This window comes from Photinus pyralis, unplaced genomic scaffold, assembly GCF_008802855.1.
Source record: "Photinus pyralis isolate 1611_PpyrPB1 unplaced genomic scaffold, Ppyr1.3 Ppyr1.4_LG9, whole genome shotgun sequence".
NCBI classification, from domain to species: domain Eukaryota; kingdom Metazoa; phylum Arthropoda; class Insecta; order Coleoptera; family Lampyridae; genus Photinus; species Photinus pyralis.
The window spans coordinates 14,576,575-14,603,644 of NW_022170878.1; the positions used below are offsets into that span (position 1 = coordinate 14,576,575).

The 27,070-nt window shown below is 38.7% G+C and overlaps 1 protein-coding gene across 2 annotated transcripts; it reads right to left on the bottom strand.

The window, feature by feature from the left end:
• On the bottom strand, positions 1-27,070 carry LOC116180555 (transcriptional regulator Myc). Of its 2 annotated transcripts, none has more exons than XM_031500606.1 (3): positions 26,746-27,070; positions 25,667-26,491; positions 1-750 (listed from the first exon to the last, which is right to left on the bottom strand). In XM_031500606.1, exons 2-3 carry the CDS (start codon positions 26,418-26,420, stop codon positions 152-154), a joined length of 1,353 nt encoding a protein of 450 aa, XP_031356466.1. In that variant the 5' UTR covers positions 26,421-26,491; positions 26,746-27,070; the 3' UTR covers positions 1-151. The 2 variants fall into 2 exon arrangements, with proteins under 2 accessions (XP_031356466.1, XP_031356464.1); XM_031500604.1 differs by having other exon boundaries at positions 25,667-26,494; positions 26,746-27,065.

The window sequence follows — 27,070 nt, forward strand, 5'->3', positions numbered from 1 at the left end:
ATTCTATATACAGGATGAGTAATCCGACACCCTGTATAACTCAACATATATAAATCACAGTACTATCATTTTATTAGAGTTTGGTGCAAATCATAATTGCATGACTTACGTGAACACAAAAGCCGAACGAAACCGATAAGATATGCACCGATTAGCGTTTCGCCGCCAGGTTCTTTCGGAGCTGGGACACGCGCGCCCGCAGCTGCTCCTGCCGCCTGCGCAGCTCCACCACCTTCCTTTGCATACTTTCGGAGGCGTCGCCGAGGTGATCGCAGTACAGGGCGGCCTCCCTCAGTATGACCACCTTGGCGGCGCGCTCTCGCGAGCTCACCTCCGGCACGAGCATCCGGAGGTCCTCGAACGAGTTGCGCAGGTCTATCCTGCGCTGTCGTTCCATGTTGTTGTGCAGACTTCGCTTCTCGAGCTCGGGCTCGCTGTCGCTGCTGTTGTTCGCCTGTTGGGAGACGTTCCGCCGTTTGTACGGCGACGTCATGTAGTGCTGTTTCGTCCGTTTGACGCCGCGCGCCGTCTCCGACAGCCGCTTCTTCGACATGCTCGTGCACTTGCGCACGGCAGGTATCATTTTGAGTCCGTGTTTCGTCGTTATGTGCTTGCCGGTGATCGCCGAGGCGACCTTGCGTTGGAGCTGCTGCTTGTCGCGACTCGACGGATTGGTCGGCAGGGCGAAGCTCGTCCGGCCGATGCACATGTTCTGCTTCTCGTTGATCGAGACCACGTCGATTTCCTCCTCTGTAACAAGACGAGACGCTTCGCTATTAATGATGTAATGCGACAATATTTACTGATGGCGTGTAATTTAGATTTTATCTCTTTGGAAAGTAAACCAGTTCAATGAATGAATTGTGAAAGTGCATACGAAATTCTTTGGGACAATTACCGCCTTCGCTTTACAAATCAATCGAAAATGTAATTATTTATATCAAGGTTTTTTTGCGCCTGATTTTTCAATTATATAATTACACGGTGAGAGTGTATGAAGGCTGGCAGATAAGGCTAATCTCATTTTTTTTTAGTGTATTTGACATAGTATTGACCTACCAAAAATAACTACAAAAATATGGTTCCTCGTGTAAGTGCTTGTGTGATAAGGTATCTTGTCCTGAATGAAAGTTCAAGTCGTGTATGAGATTACATTTTTTTATTAATATTACTCTTGTGCCATTTTCGCAAGTGTACATAATAATTACAGGATTGGAACAAGTGAATATTCCAGATGTCTTGATCCCATGTTTTAAGTGTGGTGAGACTGACACGCACTTGGTAGATGTCTAGGAAGAAAGTTTTGACATACAGAATTTCTCCATCCCAAGGCAAAAAAAAAGATAAACACTTTGGAGTACCCAATTCAAGTCCATTGAAACCGAAACCTATTATCACAGTGAAATAAGTAATCTCAACATTCTGCTATTATCTTAATAATTCAAAAGCGGACGAATATAAATTGTCTTTTTTTTTAAACGAAATGGCTTTTGTTTTAACATCACCAATGGATACATTTCTTGCCGACGTCTCAATCGCCCTTTGTGAGTACCCTCTTCCGACAATCCGTTCTTGAGGTATAACAGAATACACCCGATCACGATAAGAGGTCGAGGAGGAGGGCTATGGTTGGTAGAAATTAATTCCTTTCGTTGAGACCTTTCATTAGAGTACCATGAAGGATAAAACTAGTTCCCCCCCCCCTCCCACCACCCCGTACTTTGATAAGAGGACAGAAAGAAGGGCGGTAGTTGGTAGAAAACGGTTCCTTTCGTTGAGACCTTTAATTAGAATAAAATTAATTTTTAACCCCCCCCCTTCAAGTCCCGTCGCTCACCGATCTCGAAAAAGAGTCGCACGGGAAAGTTAAAGTTTGTACAAACCAATTTATTTTGATGAGACCTTTCATTACAACACCATGAAGAGTAAATCCTTAAATCCTATGTGTACCCCCCCCCCCCACCGGGCCCCATTTGTAAAAGTTTTAACTTGGCACTAAAGGCATGCAAAATCTGGTTTGGTCTAGTTGAGGTTCTTTTTTACGAAAATCATGATCGCGCGCGTTTGTTATAAAACGCAGGCAAACCGAAATAGACGCTAAAAAATTTTCCAATGCGTTTTTAATCATGTTTATTTTCTACACAATTATTTGACATGAAAATTACGTATCACAACAGAACAACAGAACAGACACCCTACTCATAAACGTGAAAATCTTGTAGCTTTTTTGGGCGACCGCGCTGAATTTATTTATCTTCCTATATTCGTAAGGAGATGGTAATCCATATACAAGAGAATATTTGAATTCCACCCTGTATGTGTGAATTGCAATTTTCTTTAACGTTAAATGCTGGTCGCTAAGTCAGAATGAAGACAATTTCGATCATGGTACTTGAATTTGAAGCCGAATGTGTACTTTTTGTTCACTTAATTGTAAAGAAATTACTTGTTAAAGATCCAGTTTATTCTTTTGTAAAAACTTCATCTCAATTGCGATAAGAGCGGCTAATTAGTTTTAAGATACGCACGTTTTATTGCAGATGTTGTTTCGCTTAAGTTTCACGTGCGTTAAGTAACTGCAAGGGAGAAGGACGTAAATGAAAAGGGAAGGCATGTATTAAATAAGCGTACCGGATGTTAATCGAAGCTTTTTTTGTGGTGGACGTTGAGACGTAGCCGTTTACTTTTGCATTTCGATGCATTTGCGTGGTATTTGTTTTTCTTGCCCTGAGCGCCTATTTTTCTTTCAGCTTATTTGATTTCTTTCATAGGTAAATGGTTAGTTTTGTGATTAATCGAGCCCAAATGACTACCTAGGTAAGAGTTCAATTTCGTGCCCAGAATTATATCGGGGGTTAATTAATTGTTTGGACTTTCGGAGACGGTTAAGGCTACTTGTGGGTGGGTTAGTGACAATTTGCCATTGCACATAGGAATATATAGGGCGTTTCGTTAAAAAAAAATGAGGTTAGGTCCGGTAACTATTTTACCTGGGCCCATGTACTTATTTTTCTGAGATCGACCGGGAAAAAACATTTTCCTATAGAATTTGACCCGTAGAATCCATAATTTCAAACAGTTTGAAGATTGGGCTACTAGATCAAAAGTTACAGCCCTTTGAATTTTTTTTCGAAATTTGTTTTTTGTCCATAACTATTTATTGAGAAGTCTAATCGAAAACGTACGAATTGTTTTGGATTCTACGCACCCAAATTAATAAGAAAAAGTGTTTTCCCGAGAAATTTTGGTGTAGTCGATTTTTGGTCAAAAAGGAAGGTAAATAACTGCCTTTTTTTGAGCCCCGAAGAAAAAATTGTCTCAGATCGACCCGAAAAAAAATTTTCTTATAGAATGTGGCCCGTAGAATCAATAATTTCAAACAGTTCCAAGATTGGGCTACTAGTTCAAAAGTTATCAGGCCCTTTGAATTTTTTTCAGTCTATAACTTTTTGATTGAGAAGGTCTGATCGAAAAAAGTAACAATGATTTTGGATTCTACGCACCAAAATTAATAAGAAAAAGTGGTTTCTTTCCCGAGAAATTCTTGGTGTAGGTCGAGATTTTTGGTAAAAAAAGGAAGACCCAATTAGTTCTAATGTAAACGTTTTTTTACCTTTCAAAAAACAGTAATCTCAGGAAATAAGTTCGTGTGGGGGGGGGGGGGCTTTTAGACAGCGAAATTTGATGGCCGTATGGCACACGTTCAAGGTATAGGCTACCTACCGCAAAAAATTCCAGGACTCTAGGACCATTCCCGTAGAAGTAGTTCGAAAAAGGGGCAGAAGTGGGTCCGGACGGACAAAACGCAAACAATAACACTTTTTTTTAATTCTTAAAAAATGCGCTAAACAACGGTAAACTGTACAATCTACAGGTTTTAAACAGATCCGAAGACTCCAAACAATTTAAAGCGCCTTAAAAGAAACAAGTGTTTAAAAGACGAGTAACTTTAGCACATTTTTCATACATTTATCAGTACGTCCCAAAAGGCCTATGGTTGGGATTTTCTCTACTGAAAGTATCTATATGTAAAATTTCAAAGAAATATTGCAATATATAAGAAAGTTGGCACAATCTACGCATTCGCGCATTTTATTTTTGGCAATATGAGATATGTTTGTCTTTAATAGAAGCATCTGTGATTAACATTTCAAAAAGATATCTCGATCAATAAGACAGTTGATATTGCGCGCATTAATCGTCAAGATTTTTCTTGATCCAGAGCTATAAAAATAAGTTAAAGCCACAGACGGACGGACAGATCAGTGGCTGCAATAGCGCACCCTGCAGCTTCGTTACAAAACGCGCTAAAAAGAGTTTGGGTATACTCGCCCAGAAAGAAAGACACGGTAATTTCCGAAAAACGAGTAACCCAAGAGCTTTAAACATTTTGAGGGATGCATCAGAGATCTGAGAGGTATGGAATATGGAATTGATTACTTTTTCCCCAAAACAACCATAACAGTTGCTTTCAGGGCTCTACGTCCTCCCCTAAAATGTTTGAATGGCTTTTTATGGGCAGCGGTAAAATTTAATCCTCTATGAAAAAAAGATAACACAGACGTTGCTCAGAAAAGATGTGGATTCCGAGGGCTTTTTGAGACAAAAAGTAGCATCACGGGTTCTGGGCAAAGAATCATATGATAGCCCCTTTTTGGAGAACGATGGCGAGGACTTTGAAAATGTTGTGGGAAGCACCGAGGGTCTAGGAGGCCATGACATATGGAACGATTTTCCCCCTTTACCCCAAAATTACCATGACGGTTGCTTTCGGAAAAGTGTCATTAAATCTCCTTTTCCTGAGAGGTATTCCATACCCCTCGGTCTACGTCCGTTCAGTCAAATTGAACCCCCCAGGAAAGAAAGTTAAGGCAGAACTTTCTTAGAAAACCATCATGAGGACTCTCTTTGAACATTTTGAGGGAAAGAGTAGCACCGAGGCGTCTGGGGGCATGGAATGCCCCCCAGCAAAGAGTGATAGGGTAGCTCCTTCTTAGAAAACCATCGCGAGGATCCTGAGCAAATTTTGATGGAAAGTGGGGGGTCACTCTGTAATTGGGCGAAAGCCTTTTGAGGGCCCAGAACAAGAGAGGGACAATAAATAAATAAAATAAAACAAAAAATATGGAATACCTCCAGCAAAGAATGATGTGGTAGCTCCTTCTTGGAAAACCACTGCGAGGATCCTGAGGAAATCTTGACGGAAAGTGTATCACTGGGGGGTCACTCTGTAATTGGGCGAAAGCTTGTTGAAGGCCCAGAACAAGAGAGGAACAATAAATAAATAAAATAATTTAAAAAAAATATCGCGAGGATCCTGAGGGCTTGGAATATTTTAAGGGAAGCACCGAGGGTCTGGAGGTATAGAATATAGAATTGATTATTCCAAAATCTATCATGACAGTCATTAAACCTCCCTTTCCTGGGGGGTATTCCATACCCCCCAGACCTCCCGGTGGTACGTTCGTCCCCAAAATATTAATGTAACCCGCAGGAAAGACAGATACCGCAGACATTTCCAAGAAAACCATCAGGAGGACTCTGCGGCCTTTGAACATTGAGAGAAAGTGTAGCACCGAGCAAAAAAAAGATATGATAGAGATGATCTCGGAAAACCATCGCGAGTATTCAGAGGGCTTTTGAGGAAAGCACTGGGCGTCTGGCATATGGTATTGATTAGCTATTCCCCAAAACTACCATGACGGTTGCTTTTCAGAAGTGCCATTAAATGTTCCTCTCCTGGGGGGTTCCATACATGTTTGTATGATTTTTTATGGGATCAATCAAATTCAACCCCGCGAGAAGAGCTTTCTCAGAAAATCATCATGATAATCCTGGGGGATATTTTGAAGGAAAGTGTCTGGGGGGGGGGGGGGGGGGGGGGCTATGGAATACACGCGAGGAAAGGATAGTAAGGTCCTGACTGAGGGTTGAACTTTGGCGGAAAAGCGTCGTAACGGGTCTGGGGCGACAAGGAATGATACGGTTTGCTCCTTTTTCTTGGATAACACTGCGAGGAACATTTTTAGAGGAAGTATTGGGTCTGGAATACGGAACTTGAGTACCTTTCCCCAAAACTACCATCAAAGTTTTCTTCAGGAACTGTTCATATAAAAATCTCTTTCGCTGGGGCTAGACTTCCCCTCAGACTCCCCGATGCAACGGCCGTCCCCAAATGTTTGTATGATTTTTATGGAGTGCGGTAAAATTTAATCCTCCAGGAAAAAAAGATATGGCAGACCTCTATCAGAAAACCAGCAGAAGGAGGGCTTTGAATATTTTGAGGGGAAACGTAGCTCGGGAGGGGGGGGGGCTAGAATACGGAATTGATTACCAATTTCCCCATACAGTTGTTTTCGGGAAACTGTCATTAAAAATCTCTTTCCTGGGGGGTAGACCATTCCCCCTCAGACTCCCCGATGCAACGGCCGTCCCCAAAATGTTTGTATGATTTTTATGGAGTGCGGTAAAATTTAATCCTCCAGGAAAAAAGATATGGCAGACCTCTATCAGAAAACCAGCGTAAGGAGGGCTTTGAATATTTTGAGGGGAAACGTAGCTCGGGAGGGGGGGGGGCTAGAATACGGAATTGATTACCTTTCCCCCAAAACTACCATCAAAGTTGCTTTCAGGAAACTGTCATTAAAAATCTCTTTCCTGGGGGGTAGACCATCCTCCTCAGACTACCCGATGCAACGGCCGTCCCCAAAATGTTTGTATGATTTTTATGGAGTGCGGTAAAATTTAATCCTCCAGGAAAAAAAGATATGGCAGACCTCTATCAGAAAACCAGCAGAAGGAGGGCTTTGAATATTTTGAGGGGAAACGTAGCTCGGGAGGGGGGGGGGCTAGAATACGGAATTGATTACCAATTTCCCCATACAGTTGTTTTCGGGAAACTGTCATTAAAAATCTCTTTCCTGGGGGGTAGACCATTCCCCCTCAGACTCCCCGATGCAACGGCCGTCCCCAAAATGTTTGTATGATTTTTATGGAGTGCGGTAAAATTTAATCCTCCAGGAAAAAAGATATGGCAGACCTCTATCAGAAAACCAGCAGAAGGAGGGACTTGAATATTTTGAGGGGAAACGTAGCTCGGGAGGGGGGGGGACTAGAATACGGAATTGATTACCAATTTCTCCATACAGTTGCTTTCGTGAAAGTGTCATATATGTCCCCTTCCTAGACGGTATTCGCTGCTGCGTCGGGGGGGTCGGTCAAATTTAACCCCCCAGGAAAGGAAGATAAGGCAAATCCTGGGGGCTTTGAACATTTTGAGTGAAGCACCGGGGATCTGGGGGGGTATGGAATTTTGGGAATACACAGATACCTACCCTACAAGTACTATTGTTGCGACCCTTGAAATTTCGAAAGTTCTCGCTTGAATTAGGATAAATGCAATTGTGGTAAAAGTCCCGAATCCAAACAATCAAAAATTGGCATCAAATTAAATTTTGATTTTGGAGCAACCAATTTCCGATTCGCGAAGTCGGTCCTAGTACGCATCCCTGGGGAACCCCAACTAATTGGCTAATTACGAATCGGTTACGCGAGGGGATGTTCACGCCTCAGTTCATTACGTGTAAATGAACTACGTGAGGCGGTCGGGAGGGTGAAGGTTACCGTTAAGGGTTAAAAACGAAATTTGAATGATTTTTAGAAGGCTACGGGGGTTCCCACTTTGTTCGTATTTGGCAATTGTTTAGGTGGACCGGTCGTAAAGCTGGCCGTAGGGGCGGCTTAAATGGTCCACTTTTGTGGAAAGACCTTCCTGGAAGTAGTAAATTGTGCTGTCAGTTCGCACGAAACGGACAAAAGCGTCGAGGGTATGCGGACCGGTATCGGGTAAAAGGAAAATAAACCCCCTGGCCTGGGCAACGCGATCTTTTTTAAGAATCTCTATTGTTAGGCGTATAACAGATGGCGCACGCGCGCCCGTTGGAAAAATACCAATTATATATTGCTAATTACGTATTGTAAGTTCATTATTCCGGGCTATTTACAATACATAAGCCAACGTAACGTATCAAGGTTGCAAGGTTCGGGACACTAAGGATTTGCGTCTTTTAAAATTAAGGTTATTTACACCTCACGTGTAGTGGTCAAGTCATGTTCAAGGATAATTTTTTTAAATGGCATGATTCAACTTTATACCCATAAAAATTCGCGCTCCCAAGTTCATGGCTGAATTAGGTCGTCTCTCGCAATTAGAGCAGGTAAAATGCGAACAATGGCGGGGGCCCCCTTTTTAGGATTTTGCAAAATTTGCACGAGATCGAAGATTGAAATGGGAGAATGCCGTTCTCGAACTGGATCCGTTAACTACCTTTCACATTCCTGAGCGGGCAATGGGTTTTGTCTGATAAGTTCAACGTGTGCAAAAATTAGCGGCGTGGAGGAAATTTGCACGTGCGGTAGGTCTACCACCGATTGCGATAATTAAAGTTCAAGTACGGATGGGTACCTTACTCGGCGCGCTATGGCAACAGCGCCGTTTTCTTAAAAGTAGGTTAAACGCGTACTCAAATCTTTAATTAGCCAAAGGCGGCTACACGGAAGACTATTGTAATAAGGGCAGTTACAAGGTATGTGGGTGAGAACTTGCGGAGTCTATTGATAGAGCGCCGATCGCTAAATTTAAATTTGACGCGGCGGTCGGCAAATGACCTCGACGCCTTCGCGCGCGCGACGCCGGTTGGTAAACTCGAAATTTTGAACATCGTAATTTTTTACACGTGGAACCACAATCGGAATGGCCTTGGGTGTACAACCGCAAGATTTTAATCTTGTCCAATTTATTGCGATAGAGTAAGTATCGACGCCAGCGTAAAAATGGCGTCACACTTTTTTATCGCACGAGAGAGCGCGCCTTTTTTTTTGGGTCCCGATTGCACAACATAGACAAAACTCAAAAGTCCGCCAGACTAGAACCAATCAGTATGCGAGAAGTTCAAGATTTCAGCAATTTGACATTCAATAAAATCATACGCCGACTTCCGGCCATTATAATAATAAAATCATTTAAATGCTCACATTCACTGAATCTTCCAGTTTACATAATTTCTTATCGGCTCGGTACATAACTTGCAGTGTAAAAGGGCGCCAAGAGCGATAACGGCTACTATCTCCGCTGTTTATTACTCGCGGTTTTCACGAAAAAACAGGAACAGGAAAACCCGGGTGACAAGAGAGATGCGCTTCATTCCCGAAACGTTTCGGTCAATTTGCCGACCGCGATAAGGGTCACAACGCACGAACCGAAATGAAAATCGCACGGGGGAGTCGTAGTTAATTAGCCTGCCCCCGCGAGTAATTATTTTGCGCATTGTTCTACGATTATTTTTTAATAAAAGTAAAATCGCGCCACCTACAACCTGAATAATTAACGAAATGTTGCTAATTGGCAAAAACCTCCGATGAGCTACTTTTATTTTCGACAATTGCAAAAAAAGAGTGTCAAACATTTTTAGAACTTTTAATTAGACCCGAACCAAAAGCCTTTTTCCCCAAACACCGTTGCGCCGCCTCCATTTTCTTCACCGCAAAAAAACTAAGTCACGGCATCCTCCGGATACCTTTTTTAAAAGCGCGTCCGTGGCCCCAATCAAATATCCTGAATGAGCGCTACCTTGTACGAAACGGGGCAACTTCGCGAATTTTCCCCCTCCGGGAAAACCCGCTGAAAGCGCTCTTTCAAACCAAAATTAGAAAATCACTCGATCTAAATGAGCTAGCGGTTTTAGAACTCGAGGCACAATCGGCCATTTTTAGAACCTTTAAGTCTGATTAGAACTTAAGAAAAATGGCGTATCAGGGGCACAGAAATGTCCGCTGTGAGGGAAGCTTAAAACTGCAACACTGCACAACGCGACTGCCCAATGAAAAAAAGCAACAGCAGTATTAGTAGTTTCCCTTCACCGCCCCTATAGTCGTATCAAGAGACAGAAGTAGGCGATTTTGTAAGGCCCTTTTTGAAAAAATCTTCTACGACTAACGCTCTTAAAAGTGTTATCAGGAGCACTCTATGTGCCTTGTTATGATGTTAGGAACGTAAAAAAGGTGTAACGTGGATGCCAAAAATGCAAAAAGAATGGTAAAATTATTAATACGAAAACCTTCACAAACTGTACCAGGAGCACAGAAATGTGCAAGTTTGAAAATAGTATCATGCGTATTCATAACAATACACTATCAGTATTATTATTACACAAATACGAAATGTGCTATACTCGTCTACGATAAAAAGCTCTCGAGAGAATGCTATCAGGAGCACAAGAAACAAGCAGGACGGTGTAAAGTGACTGGCTACTAATAGCTAATACTCTCTTAGCACTTCCACCCACATAATCGAGGAAAGCGAAATTCTAAAACCTCTTAGAAATGGTATCAGGAGCACAGAATTGGGGCTGAAATAAAGACCTCTACACGCATAATTTGTCAAGAATGTAAAAAATGACAGATAATACCGGCGCTATTAAGCATTAACAATCTTCCAATACCCAAAAACCCTCTAAAATATCATAGTATTAGGAGCACATAAATGGGCACCTTTGTTTCCAAAGCTTTTTTCAAGAAACCGTTTTTATATATTTAAAAAATTGCATGAGAAAACTGCTTAGTCTTTCAAATTTTGCAGAGATCAGAATTGTTTGTACCCTTTCCTTTAGAGTGGGGCGGGGGTCTTAGAATATCCGTACAAAAAAGAGAAATTTTGGTGCAGTCGATTTTTGGTAAAAAAGGAAGGTTATACACTGCCTTTTTTTGAGGCCCGCAAAAAAAATTGTCTCAGATCGACCCGGAAAAAAATTTCTTATAGAATGTGGCCTGTAGAATCCATAATTTCAAACAGTTCCAAGATTGGGCTACTAGTTCAAAAGTTACAGCCCTTTGAATTTTCTTTCGAAATTGGTTTCTAGTCTATAACTTTTGATTGAGAAGTCTAATCGAAAAAGTACGAATTGTTTTGGATTCTACGCACCAAAATTAATAAGAAAAAGTGTTTTCCCGAGAAATTTTGGTGCAGTCGATTTTTGGTAAAAAAGGAAGGTTATACACTGCCTTTTTTTGAGGCCCCGAAAAAAAATTGTCTCAGATCGACCCGGAAAAAAAATTTTCTTATAGAATGTGGCCTGTAGAATCCATAATTTCAAACAGTTCCAAGATTGGGCTACTAGTTCAAAAGTTACAGCCCTTTGAATTTTCTTTCGAAATTGGTTTCTAGTCTATAACTTTTGATTGAGAAGTCTGATCGAAAAAGTACGAATTGTTTTGGATTCTACGCACCAAAATTAATAAGAAAAAGTGTTTTCCCGAGAAATTTTGGTGTAGTCGATTTTTGGTAAAAAAGGAAGGTTATACACTGCCTTTTTTTGAGACCCGAAAAAAAAATTGTCTCAGATCGACCCGGAAAAAAAATTTTCTTATAGAATGTGGCCTGTAGAATCCATAAGCAGCTTAGGTCAGGTCGTTCCATGTGGCATAGAAATTCTTGAGGCTTTTGTAGTGCGCAAACCATCATCATTTGAAAAAAAACTGATTTTTGAATGCAGTGCTAATTTTAAAAAAAGAAGGTTTTTGACACAAGGAATATTAAGTTTTTACAATTCGTACTTTTTCCATCAAGAAATGCGAACTACGAATAAAGAAGTTGCAGTTTTTTGAGTGCAAATTTCAAAAAAAAGGAAAACCCTTTTCGACGCCAAATGAAAATTGAATTCTTAAAATTTTTACACTAAATACTTGTGGCGCCCTCTTGCTACGAATAAAGGAGTTAAATCCCGTGGCAAGTTTTTCAGTGTAAATTTCAAAAACGTAAAAAAAAACGCTTTGGGCCTCTTTCTTGACATAAAATGATAATTTGATCCTTATGATTTCGCGATTATACACTTTTTCCATCAAGAAATACGAACTACGCATAAAGGAGTTAAATACAGTTGCAGTTTTTGAGTGCAATTTCAAAAAAAAAGTTAAAAATCGATTTTTGGGGCTTCTTTTTTAACACAACCAAAGATTAATCTCTTTTAGCATCAAGAAATGCGAATTAGGAATAAAGGTCATTCAATTACACTTTTTTGAGTGAAAACAACTCCTTCTGTGCGCAAAACGAAAATTAAATTATTAAAACTTCTGTATAAAACACATTTTGTACCCTGAAATCTGGAGAGAGTTTTTAAACACAGACTTAAAAAAAAAGAAATAATCGATTTGGAGAGTGAAAATGAAACTTAAGATTTCCGTATTAAACATGCAATCATTGTATTAAATGCAGTTTTCACCCCCCTCCCCTCAAATTCAAAAGTTGCCCGTTTTTTTAAGTTGGGAGTGCCCCATTTTACGGTACATTCTAGAAAATTAGTGTAACAGAAATTCTTGATACTTTTTGGGGCGTAGCGCGTAAATGATCCGAGTTTGGCTACCTCTACCACCCGATTTGTATACCACATACGCCACTGCTACACCCTGTGCAAATTAATATGGTGTGAGTTTTTGACCTGACCACTGTATACAGGGTGCTTCGAAATTCAACAAGTCTTCCAGAACCACTTTTTCTTTTCAGCAATAGCTTAACCAAAGTTGATAAACTTTCAGTTGGCTTTGATTTAACAAAACAGTAAAGAAACAAATGCATTTAGCCTTAAATTTGTACAAAGCGAGTCCAAAATTATGGCAGAAAAATTTGTCGCCGCGTATTTGGGGCGGTGCACGATCCGGTACAAAGTAACGACGTTAATTTCCGAAGTGAGAGGGAAGAAAAATAACGGAATGAGCCGCTAAATTGAGAATCCTCTTTGAAAAGGCGGAAACGTACAGACTAAATTAAATGTAAAAAATGCGGTATTTCAGGTTCCCCGATTCAGGTTAGTCAGGGTACCCGCCGCGAATACTTCGCCGCCGCCTTTCACCGAAATTCAACGCCGTCGTCGTCGTCGTCCCACGAACGGATGCCTCCCATTTTTTTGCGCCGATTCCGAAGACCGGAAACGTATGAAATTATTGCGAACAAATATTATAATGAGTCAACGCGAGCCGGTCGAGTTCCAATAATGAATGGAATTTCCTGTGGCGCGTCGACGTAGTAAAACAAAAATTAGGCCCCAATCAAGTTTCCGGCCGCTCGCCGCCAAACAATTGGCGTGAGAAAAAATTGATTGCGCACGATTATTGTTTTTCAATGAAAGGTCGTTTTTGTTATATATTTGACTCGATCACATCCTGAGATGTGCGTAATCTAAACAGATTTCCTTTTCACGAAACCGCACGTTTCCTTCCTTTGATTACTTTCAAAAGGCTACCCGTTTATCTCGTGGGCCGAAAAAAAACAATGGAGGAATCAACACGTTACCGTTACGAGAGAGTGAGAGAGCGTGACCTGAAGCCCCTAGACGGTGCACGAGACGACGACGGGAGAAATTCGCAGTGTGAGGGCCGCGACGGCTGCTGCTGCTACTGCAGCGCCCCCCACCCCTTGCGCCAATCTCATTGATATTGTCTGGTACTAGAAGTGTCGGCCTTCGCCTCGCGAAACGAAGTCGTTGTTTTAGTAATGGTCACTGGCCGCTCTTTTTAGAAGGACAACCAAATTTTTGGCGCAGCAATAAAAAAAGCGGCGACCTTGTGTTAATATATTCTCGCACTTGCCTTTATCTAGTCGGTTCACTGTAAGCACGTGGACCGTAAATTTTATCAACCAAGGTCATCCCCCAATAGAACCGAATTCTATACGAGAGACTACGCATTTTTGTTATTGATTCGCAATGTGTGTGTGACATAATATTTTATGCAGGCTTTTATAAATACGCACACGTGGACTACGTGTGGGGAGACGCCGCCGTAAACGACTATTGTATCATCGCCATTTTCGCAAGGTCTCCGGCGCGTTGCCCTTATGAAGTAATCGCGGCGCGCGCGAAAAATTTCATCCCGACGACGTCGTCGATTAATTTCCTAATCGCGAAACGTCGCCCGACACGTGCGACGATAACGGTACCCAATTCCCGTTCGGCAATTTCGTCACTTTTTTTTATCGGGGGGCCTCCGGCGAAAGGTCGGCGCGTTTTTCGCAACCGATCGATCGCAGACGGACGCGCAATTTTCGAAATTTCGAGCAGGTCCATTCACACCGTCTGCGGCGCTTCCAGAAAAAATGAATGACGCTCCACCACGCTCCCACGGTTTATCGCGAACGGAAACTGGATACTTTCGATTTCCGTTGAACTATGATCTCGTAAACTTACGGCGAATGCAAAAGTTAGTCATTCGAAATCGTAAAAAAATACACCTTGCTCCGCTTGTCCGTCCAAAGGTCGAGATCTCAGTACCGAGAACTCCTACCAATTTTTCATTATACAGCTTGCCAGAAATGGTTGATCACGCAAATTTCTTTTGGGCTTACCAACAACAAATTCTTATTTTAATAATAAGTGAAAAACAAATCCCAAAAGTTTCCAGAAAGGCACAACTCGGGCCTTTTTTTTTGGGTTCGATTTATATTCCGACAGACTTCCAGACTTCATCACAAAATGCGAATGAAGAATGAGAAATCAAAAGCACGTTTAAAAGTGCGAATTTTCAAGAAGACAAAAAATCGACTTTTTTGAAAATGTCAAATACAAATTCTGCCGACGATTGCCAAAGAAGAAACAATTCCCCGCCATTCCCAAATCCGGATTAGAAGTAAACAGGAAGCGACAAATTCCTGTTTGTCGCATTTTTGGGACCTTTACAGTTCCGGCGGCAGGGTTTTCAGTGCAAATTTCCGAGAAATCAGTTTGTGGCCAGATAAAAATCTTTAAGTATCCGCACTGACACTTTTTGCACCATTCGATGCGAGTTACGAATTTTTTTAAGGGACACTCGATTTGGGGCCTCTTTTTTTAAGACCAAACGCGGGACACGAATGAAGAAGTTCGTTTCGATAGCAGATTTTTTAAGGGCGATTTTCCAAAATCGGTTTGGGGTCTCTTTTTTGAGGCAAAATGAAAATTACATAAGATTTCCTATTGCGCACCACGAAATGCAGGCTACCCATGAAAGAGTTAAATCCGGAAGTAGTTTTAAAGAATTTTCAAAAAAAACGGAAAAATCGGTTTGGGTCCGCCTATTTTGGGGCAAAATGAAATTTATTTTTTTTTAATTTCCGTGAAATCCAGTTTCCGGTTTTTCAGTACACATTCAAAAAAAAAGAAAAAATCAGTTTGGAGCCCCTTTTTGACCCGCAGGAAAATTAGATTCTTGATATTTCCATATTGCACACTTTTTCCATGAAATCCCCGCGGCTAGCCTTAAAATGCGAAGTTTCAAAAATAAAAAAATCGATTTCAGGCCTCTTTTTTTGGAGACTAAAGAGTACATTTAATTTAAATTCCTTTAGGTATTACGATAATGAACCTATCTCATCAAACAGTAACCGCCAGTAGGTCTTAAAACACTCATTTTCAAAAAATGACTTTTTAGGACATTTTTTGAGAGAAAATTGAAATTCTTTTAATGTCCACATTTCACACTATTCACGAAACGTAGTAGATAGCTGGACCCATCGAATGTGAATTTAAAAAAAGGCCATTTGGAACCTTTCGAGGGACCTTTTTTGAGTCAAAATGAAATTGAAATTCTTTAAATTTCCGTATTCCACATTCTTCGCGTCAAGGAATGTGAACAATAAACGAGATAATTAGATCCAATGAACGCGAATTTTCAAAAATAAAAAGAAAATCGGTTTGTGGCCTCTTTTGGAGCAAAATAAAACTGAAATTCTTTAATTTGTCATCTTTCATACATTCGTGACGTCCCGGAATGTAGAGTACAAACGTAGTGGCTTGATACGGTAACTGCAAATGCTTCAAAAATGAAAAAACATCGCTTTGGGACCTTTTTTGAGTCAAAATAAAATTTAAACTCGTTAAATTTCCGCATTTCACATTCCTCGTGTCACGCAATGTAGACTGCAAATGAAGTAGTTACATCCGGTGAATGCGAATTTTCCAAAAACAAAAAAAAAGTCGGTTTGGGATCTTTTTTGGGACCAAAATAAAGTTTAAATTATTTAAATTACCATATTTCACACATTTTTCGTGTCACAGAATGTATTACAAGTGAGGTAGTTAATTTTTTGGCAGCGGGTCTTAAAATGCGAATTTACAAAAATTAAAAAAATCGCTTTGGGACCTTTTTTGAGTCAGAATAAAATTTAAACTCGTCAAATTTCCGCATTCCACATTCCTCGTGTCACGCAATGTAGACTGCAAATGAAGTAGTTACATCCGGTAAATGCGAATTTTCAAAAATGAAAAAAAAATAGGTTTGGGACCTTTTTTGGGGCCAAAATAAAGTTTAAATTATTTAAATTACCATATTTCACGCATTTTTCGTGTCACAGAATGTATTACAAACAAGGCAGTTAATTTTTTGGCAGCGGGTCTTAAAATGCGAATTTACAAAAAGTAAAAAAATCGCTTTGGGACCTTTTTTGAGTCAAAATTTAATTTAAACTCGTTAATTTTTCGCATTCCACATTCCTCGTGTCACGCAATGTAGACTGCAAATGAAGTAGTTACATCCGGTAAATGCGAATGTTCAAAAATGAAAAAAAAATAGGTTTGGGACCTTTTTTGGGGCCAAAATAAAGTTTAAATTATTTAAATTACCATATTTCACACATTTTTCGTGTCACAGAATGTATTACAAACGCGGCAGTTAATTTTTTGGCAGCGGGTCTTGAAATGCGAATTTTCAAAAATGAAAAAAAATCGTTTTGGGGCCTTTTTTGAGTCAAAATTTAATTTAAACTCGTTAAATTTCCGCATTCCACATTCCTCGTGTCACGCAATGTAGACTGCAAATGAGGTAGTTACATCCGGTGAATGAGAATTTTCAAAAATGAAAAAAAAGTCGGTTTGGGACCTTTTTTGGGACCAAAATAAAGTTTAAATTATTTAAATTACCATATTTCACACATTTTTCGTGTCACAGAATGCATTACAAACGCGACAGTTAATTTTTTGGCAGCGGGTCTTGAAATGCGAATTTACAAAAATAAAAAAAATCGCTTCGGGCCCTTTTTTGAGTGAAAATTCAATTTAAACTCGTTGAATTTCCGCATTTCACATTCCTCGTGTCACGCAATGTAGACTGCAAATGAAGTAGTTACATCCGGTGAATGCGAATTTTCAAAAATGAAAAAAAAATCGATTTGGGACCTTTTTTGGGGCCAAAATAAAGTTTAAATTATTTAAATTACCATATTTCACACATTTTTCGTGTCACAGAATGCATTACAAACAAAGCAGTTCAATTTTTGGCAGCGGGTCTTAAAATGCGAATTTACAAAAATTAAAAAAATCGCTTTGGGACCTTTTTTGAGTCAAAATAAAATTTAAACTCGTTAATTTTTCGCATTCCACATTCCTCGTGTCACGCAATGTAGACTGCAAATGAAGTAGTAACATCCGGTAAATACGAATTTTCAAAAATGAAAAAAAAAATCGGTTTGGGACCTTTTTCGGGGCCAAAATAAAGTTTAAATTATTTAAATTACCATATTTCACGCATTTTTCGTGTCACAGAATGTATTACAAATTCCACATTCCTCGTGTCACGCAATGTAGACTGCAAATGAAGTAGTTACATCCGGTAAATACGAATTTTCAAAAATGAAAAAAAAAATCGGTTTGGGACCTTTTTCGGGGCCAAAATAAAGTTTAAATTATTTAAATTACCATATTTCACGCATTTTTCGTGTCACAGAATGTATTACAAACAAGGCAGTTAATTTTTTGGCAGCGGGTCTTAAAATGCGAATTTACAAAAAGTAAAAAAATCGCTTTGGGACCTTTTTTGAGTCAAAATTGAATTTAAACTCGTTAATTTTTCGCATTCCACATTCCTCGTGTCACGCAACGTAGACTGCAAATGAAGTAGTTACATCCGGTAAATGCGAATGTTCAAAAATGAAAAAAAAATAGGTTTGGGACCTTTTTTGGGGCCAAAATAAAGTTTAAATTATTTAAATTACCATATTTCACACATTTTTCGTGTCACAGAATGTATTACAAACAAGGCAGTTAATTTTTTGGCAGCGGGTCTTAAAATGCGAATTTACAAAAAGTAAAAAAATCGCTTTGGGACCTTTTTTGAGTCAAAATTGAATTTAAACTCGTTAATTTTTCGCATTCCACATTCCTCGTGTCACGCAACGTAGACTGCAAATGAAGTAGTTACATCCGGTAAATGCGAATGTTCAAAAATGAAAAAAAAATAGGTTTGGGACCTTTTTTGGGGCCAAAATAAAGTTTAAATTATTTAAATTACCATATTTCACACATTTTTCGTGTCACAGAATGTATTACAAACGCGGCAGTTAATTTTTTGGCAGCGGGTCTTGAAATGCGAATTTTCAAAAATGAAAAAAAATCGTTTTGGGACCTTTTTTGAGTCAAAATTTAATTTAAACTCGTTAAATTTCCGCATTCCACATTCCTCGTGTCACGCAATGTAGACTGCAAATGAGGTAGTTACATCCGGTGAATGAGAATTTTCAAAAATGAAAAAAAAGTCGGTTTGGGACCTTTTTTGGGACCAAAATAAAGTTTAAATTATTTAAATTACCATATTTCACACATTTTTCGTGTCACAGAATGCATTACAAACGCGACAGTTAATTTTTTGGCAGCGGGTCTTGAAATGCGAATTTACAAAAATAAAAAAAATCGCTTCGGGCCCTTTTTTGAGTCAAAATTCAATTTAAACTCGTTGAATTTCCGCATTTCACATTCCTCGTGTCACGCAATGTAGACTGCAAATGAAGTAGTTACATCTGGTATATCCGAATTTTCAAAAATGAAAAAAATCGGTTTGGGGCCTTTTTTGGGGCCAAAATAAAGTTTAAATTGTTTAAATTACCATATTTCACATATTTTTCGTGTCACAGAATGCATTATAAACAAGGCAGTTCAATTTTTGGCAGCGGGTCTTAAAATGCGAATTTACAAAAATTAAAAAAATCGCTTTGGGACCTTTTTTGAGTCATAATTCAATTTAAACTCGTTAAATTTCCGCATTTCACATTCCTCGTGTCACGCAATCTAGACTGCAAATGAAGTAGTTTCATCCGGTGAATGCGAATTTTCAAAAATGAAAAAAAAAAATAGGTTTGGGACCTTTTTTGGGGCCAAAATAAAGTTTAAATTATTTAAATTACCATATTTCACACATTTTCGTGTCACAGAATGTATTACAAACGCGGCAGTTAATTTTTTGACAGCGGGTCTTAAAATGCGAATTTACAAAAATTTAAAAAATCGCTTTGGGACCTTTTTTGAGTCAAAATAAAATTTAAACTCGTTAAATTTCCGCATTCCACATTCCTCGTGTCACGCAATGTAGACTGCAAATGAAGTAGTTGCATCCGGGAATGCGAATTTAAAAAAATGAAAAAAAAAGTCGGTTTGGGACCTTTTTTGGGGCCAAAATAAAGTATTTAAATTACCATATTTCACACATTTTTCGTGTCACAGAATGTATTACAAGCGAGGCAGTTAATTTTTTGGCAGCGGATCTTAAAATGCGAATGTTCAAAACTGAAAAAAATCGGTTTGGGACCTTTTTTGGGGCCAAAATAAAGTTTAAATTGCCATATTTCACACGTTCTTCGTGTCGCGGCATGTAATACAAACAGCGGCGGGTCTTTGAATTTTTCAAAAATCTCTTTAGGACCTTTTTTGAGTCAGAATAAAATTGAACTTTTTTAAACTGCCATTTATTTCATATTCTTCGTCACGGAACTACAACCGAGACAGTTAAAATTCATCTCCGGGGTTTTAAAAAGCGAATTTCCAAAAATGAAAATAAAAACGCTTTTGGTGCGAAATGTGTATCAAAAATTCCAAAGAAAAAAGCGCGAAATTCCACTTAAAAATGCGGAAGACTACAATGAATTTTAAAAAACTGCCGTGCGAATTGGGCTTAGAATGAATTCGGTTTAGTAACGTTTTTGGAGCGGATTATTAAAAATTAAGCTTCCTGCGAATTTCGAATATGCCAAATCAAAACAAACTTTCACCTGAACACCCTGTAGATTCAAATTAAAACGTAATAATAACAAGCGAGAAAATGCCGACCAGTTTCGATGGAATGCACTGATTTTGTAATTATTTAGTAATGGAATTCCACAATTTAATTAAGTTCCAAGTAAAATTAACGCTTTTCCAATCAATCGAAATTTGGAATTTGGTTGGTTTTTTTTTAAATTACAACGACCACTAATTTCTGAATTGCAAATTTTTTGATTTCAGGAAAGGATCCGTGTGAACTTAAAAGATATTTGCACCTAAATGAGTTTAAAGTGACATAATATTAAAAATTAATTAGCCGGTCGACCTTCCGCCGGCGAGATTACGCATTTTCATTTTGGTCAAAGCGAAAAAAGGTTGAGGGCGATGTATGTAGGCTTCCCGATAACGACGGCTGACACAGATACGAATCAAGTTCTGACGAGAGAAAACCGACTTTTGACTTGCGACGTTTGCAAAATGACGCAAAAAAAAAGTGAAAGTGTTCCGCGCGCGCCACCTTCTAATCATAAATTTTGCGCGACCTCAAAAACGCGCGCGAGATAGAAAATGCGCGGGCGTCATAAAAAGAAACCAGATCTAGGAAGGTGAAATTGTAACAATAATATATTGGTCGTGTTCCAATTCCATTTTTTGATTGGCCAAAAATAATCGACCCCTTAGCCGAATTGACACATATACGGCGCCATTTCTCAACAACTGACAGTACGCGTCGGGAGGCACGTGGATGAATGGGCTAATTAAATTTCGGAACGTAAACGACCTTAAACTTTTTGGATAAATTATGCGCGTAGTAACGCGAAAATGTCGCGTGTCGCCTCCGATTAAGGGGGGGAGATTTTGAAAATCTCCCACAATTTGTCTTTCCCATTCTTAAAAATAAATGACGAAACCTTGCCGGATATTTAAATATTTATTTAAAAACTATTTCGAAACGCACGTGTAAAAATTACTATATCAAATATTGCACAATCGAAGTGCTACTTTAACCTTTCTGCTGGCGTAAAAATTTTCCAAAATAAAACGCGCGTTCCGATAGTGGAATGTGATATAATTAATGTTAATTATACTATCGAATTTTGACGATGATTTGTACTACGACGCAGTGTTTGTTTTGTTTAAGCTTGACGTCAAACCTGCGCTGACGGGTACAGAATTTCAAAATTCCGCGACGAGCGGAAGTGAAATTGCTAAACCGGCGCGAAAATTCTCATGAATGATTGTCGCGAGTATCTCACGCTTTTCAAAAATTGCAAAACCAAAGGTCAAAGCCCTGAAAATCTGGTGCGTTCCGAAATTGGGCCAATTAAGCTACATTTTTGACATTCTTCCATTTCAAAAAAAACGACCCAGACGACAGTTTTAGGTTAACCACCGCTAATCACTTACGAAACACCCGTGTTAATCTGAAAAAAAAGTGCAAGGTTCAAAGGCAAAGAGAGGTAGCGATATGAAAGAACATCGACTCTTTTTGATTTAGTCCGACATTTCGAAAGAATTTTTTCATTTTTGAGGCCTCTTCATTGAAACTTGCTGAAAATGACTTCCCTCCCCCACCCTGCACTGACTATTTTTAAACCACACTAAAAAGACTACGGGCGCGACGGTCCGAAATCGATTTTTTAAATATTTTTTTGAAAAATTATCTAATTAGTTTTGCAACCAGTAGACCATGCGTACGAATTTTTTGAAATTTATTTAAACATATTTCCATTCCAAAAATCAAATTCAAAATTTTTTTTTTTAACAATTTTTTGGTTTTTTTTCAATGAAAAATAATTTTCACTTACAATTTAAAATGTTTAAAAAGTAGATTTTTTTAACGGAATCAAAATTGTCTTACTTTTGAGTACAGTTGTGTCAAATTCGACCAATTTCCTAAAGAATGAGAGCGGGGAATTGATATAATTTTTGAAATTCATTTGAAAAAATTACTTTTGTAATTAGTAGGCCAGACGTACAGTTTTTTTTTAAATTTATTTAAAAACATTTCAATTCCAAAAATCAAATTCGAAATTCTCTTTAAACAAATTTTCCAATTTTTTCATTCAATAAATAATTTTCAAATTTTGGTTTACATTGTAAGATTTAAAAAGAAATGAATTTTTTTAACTGAATCAAAATTTTGTAAATTTTTGAGTAGTCAAAATGTCAAATTCGACTCATTTTCTAAAGAAAGAGGGCGTGAAGGCCAGGAATTGATTGGTCATTGATTATTTTTTTAAGAATGGGCCTGCTAGACATTTTTTGAAATTTATTTAAAAAAAATTTAAGTGGAGCGCCAATGTCATGATTTCACCATTAATTTTTTAATAAAAAATTCTAATTTTTTGAAGTGTCTTCATAATTGTAAGATTTTTAAAAATTTTTAATGCCAGTGGGACTGTCAAGAATTGATATCTATTATAAATGTGTCAAAAATAGGTTCCGAACAGACCTTTTTTCGTTTTTTGAAAATTCGCATTCGCTGGATCTAACTATACACTTCATTTGAAGTCTACAAACCGTGACGCGAAGAACGTGAAATTTTAAGAAATGAAATTTTATTTCGAATAAAAAAAAGTCCCAAATCAATCTCTTTTGATTTTTGAAAATTCTCATTCGCCGGATCTAGTTTTCTCGTTTATAGTCTACATTCCGGGCCGCGAATAACGTGTAAAATATAGAAACTTATAGAATTTCAATTTTATTTTGACCCAAAAAAGGTCCCAAAAATTGCATTCATTTGAAGTCTACATTTCCTGACGCAAAGACTGTAAGATGTGGACATTAAAAGAATTTCAATTGTCCCTCACAAAAAGGTCTTAAAAGGTCATTTTTTGAACATTTCTATTTTATGACCTGCTGGCGGTTGTTTTAAAGAGGTTCGTTTTTCATTTCTGAAAATTTGCATTCGCTTAATCTAACTGCATGGTTGGCATTCAGGGACGGGGAGAATGTGTGAACTGTGAAATATGGAAATTTAAAGAATTTCAATTTTATTTTGCTTCAAAAAAGGTCACGAACTAATTTTTTCATTCTTGAAAACTTTCATTATCCGTGTTTAACTACATTCTCCCTTGGCAGTGTACAGAAGTAGCGCGAATAATGTTTGAACCGAAGTGTGAACTATGAAATTTGAAAATTTAAAAAATTTCACTTATACTTTGTTTCAAAAAAAGGCCCCATTCCTTTTTTTTCATTTTTGAAAATTTGCACTATCCCGATCTAACTACATACTGCGTTTGCAGTCTACATTCCGTAACGCGAAGAATGTGCGAGCAGCGAACTATGGAAATTTAAAGAATTTCAATTTTATGTTGATTCAAAAAAAGGGCCCAAACCGATTTTTCATTTGTAAAAATTCGCCGGATACATTGCGTGACCAGTAGGCCATAATTCATGGTACATTTTAGTTTCAAAAACGATCCATTGATGTTTTAGAGAAATCAGAAATCTATTTTTTTTTATTTTGCAAAAAATCAATTTTTGAACGGTGGGCCAGATTAAGCGAATAAAGCAAAAATTGGTCTTTTCACTGCGCAGGACGTAAAGATATCGGGAATAGTGACAGGAATTAATTGTAACAATTAGTCGATTTTGGCACAAATTCCAAATTTCAGTACTAATTAAATGTGCAAGTTTCTTTAAAAAAGATTTTTGATTTTTTTTCTTTCAAAAAATTATTTTCTAATTTTTGTTTGCCACAATTGTAACATTTTTAAAACAATTGAATTTTTTCAGCAGAACCAGTAGGCGTACCTTAAAAATTTCAAAAATTTATCAAGATAAGCGATACCTTTTTTTGATTTGAAGCAAAAACAGTTGTTTCACCCTGATAATATCGGGAAGTGACAATACAAATTTGTAACACGACTGCAAAAATAATCGATTTTTAATACAAATTGAAAATTTCAGTAGTTTTTTTTTCAATAAACAATTTTTTGAAATGTTTTGAAAGTTTTTCATGAAAATGGGACTGTCAGGAATTGATACTATTTTTTTAAGATGAATCTACGTTAAGGTTTTGAAATTTATTTCAAAAAATTTAATTCATAATTATTTTAAACTAGTAACAATTTACGATATTTATTTAAAAAAATTGAATTAAGCATACTAATAACAAAAAAATAAAAATTTATTTGCAGAAAACTAAGTGAATATGTGGAGCGCCGTTTGGTAATTATTTTTCAACCAGTATGCACACGTACAAATGTTGGCAATTCGAAATTTCAGCACAGATTCTTGAATTATTTACTTTCAATAATAATTTTCTAAATTTTTTAAAATTGCAAAATGTTCAAAAAAATTTGAGCCTGTTGAAAATGATCAACGTTTTACTACTTTTTGGGTACAATCGTTTCAAGAACCCAATTTTCAAAAAAAATGACAACGTGATGTCCAAAAATTGTTACCATTTGAGCACAGTGTGAGATTTTTAACTTTTTGATTGCAGTTGTGTGAAAAAATCGACTAATTCTCTAAAGAATGAGATAAGATGGTCAGGAATTGATACCATTTTTGTAATGAAAATTAATTTTTCAAAAAAGGATTTTTTTAAACGATACAGGGTGATTTTTTGATTTATTAACTGAAATAAAAATAGTTTTACTCACTGTCGTTTGGAATACGTATGTACTTTGGATTTTTAGACAAAAATAGTTTATATCCAAGACATTGATAAATTTCCAATTGGCGAATGCAACTTTTAAAGTGAAATTTGCCGATTTTTTGAAACTTGGCATAAATGAAGATTCGATATTTTTTTACTTTCAAGCTTAACCCAAATACACATATGTAGAGGTTGGTAAGTGCAGCTGAATTAATTTTTTGAAATTTTTTGTTGATATTTTCTAGCACTCGAAACCCATTATGTCATTATCAAAAATCGACAAGTGGCTATGGTGATCGATGAAAGGTCACATTTACGAAACGACGACGTTTTCAAATTTCTAATCTCCGAGGGCACTTCGTGTGAATTTGGGTCAAAATCGAGTGCCTGAAACGCGTCGAACGCAAGGGGGGGGGGTTGAGCTAATCCGCGACTCGGTGATCGCAGGTGAAAGGGGAGAGAGAGCGCTATTTTCGGGGTACGGTCTCCTTTTTTAATTTTAGCGGTGGAAAAAAATCGGGGACACATGCCAACTGTAAAAATTATCGCGTGAGAACCTCGCGGCGACAGGAAGCGCGAAGACAAAGGGAATAAAGCGTACTTCAAGGTCCTCGTAGCGGGAAATTATGTCATCGTCGAAGAAAAGTTTCTCGGTCTAACCCGAAAGGTCGCCGTAATCAAATCCAGTATGCATGCAGCATGAGAGTTTCAAAACGATAAACTGGAGCAACAAAGTAAGGGAAAAGGTCAACGTTACCTAACGCGAGTTGAATGCGACCGATAACCACACACGAATTATCTACGATTCGTGCGAGGGGAAGGAGGTGCATCGTAATTCTAGGAGGCTGGGAATTATGCATTTTCTGAATTGCAAGCCGGATGCGTGCGCGCGCATTTGGCGGGAAAACGAGCGTCGGTCGCCGGCGCGATGGGTAATTTCCGTTTGTAAGTGGGCGCGCGTTTATTTCGGGCAGTTCGTTCACCCTCTAAGCAAATGAGATTGCGTTACCTGAGTCGGATGGGGTGTCGATGCCAAGGTTGGTGATACGCATCGATGCGTTCTTGTCCTTGTGATAACTGTGATCGTGGTAGCTGTGGTCGCTTTCGATGGCGAAGTGCGGTTTCGGCTGGGGGTCTTCGACTTTGACGTCGGGCTCCGGCTCCTCTGCGATGTCCTCACCCTCTTCGAAGTACTCGCATAGGTCACTGTCCTCCTCAAGATCGCATTCGTTAATTGCGTCGTTTAGCATTTTCAAGGTGGAGGTTTGCGACGGATCTTCATCGTCGGAAATGGGTGGCGATTCTGGGCTGGGAAGGACGGGGGCGGCGGGTGTCTTTACTATCGGCTTAAGTAACACGCTGCGGCCGGCGGCGATGGTCTGTTGTTTGACGGCAGGTGTTTTCGGTTGAACGCCAGCTGGCGGTATAATCCCGACCAAGGTCGGCTGAGGAAGTAGTTTTTTGAGTTCGTCCGCTGGATGCTCCTTACTGCCGCAGTGGCCGGCCCACATGCAGTCGTGATTGCGGATCTCGCATAGATCATCGTTGGAGGAGTCCGAGAAGATATCGGGCACGGAGGCGTCGAGCGCCGAGAAAATGTCATCCAACTCGACGACGGGCATGTCGAACTCGAACTTTTTCCAAATGTCCTCCGACAGCAACTGCTCGGCGGAGCAGTACAAATAATCCAAATCGATATCGGCGATATCGGCTAGGCATTCGTCCAAAGAGTCGGACATCGTCTTTACGTCCGTCTTTAACATCTTAAATTCCTAGGTTACTATACTAATATCACAAAAGGTGCCCTGGCTGGAGGCTCCCGCCAAGACGGCAGCTGCTGCAAGATAAATGAGTATTAAGAATAGCCCGCAGCTGCTCGACTTAATTAAATGAAACCGTCGAGGGCTTAATCAATTCTTGGATTATTGCATAACCGGCAAGAACAAGAATGAGTAAGCCACGTAGCCGGCAAAAGGCGGCATGGAATGCATGCCTGCCGCGCCTGAAGCGCCCAACATATGCGTACAGTGCTAGAAAGTACAATTTCTACGTGGCGGCCCACGAAAAAAAATTCCAAAATCGACTTACCTTAAATTTAAAAATTAGAGGTATCAACAATAAAGCACTTTTCCTTCTCTCCACGCTCAAGTAATTAATTTCTCAGTTTTTTTCTCACGCACGGCGTGTGCCACACAAAATTAACAACAATAAGTGATATAGAAACACAATAATTAACAACAAATTGACTCTTCTTCCTTTCAGTGATCAACTGTGTATACATGCTTAATGTAAATAGATTTACGGAGGACGTCGACGTCTTTTAACGTACACAGTCCGGCAGCGACTAATCCGCCAAGCCACGCTGTAAAATACCGGCTCGATTTGCCGGTACGCGCAGTGAGTCAAGTAAATG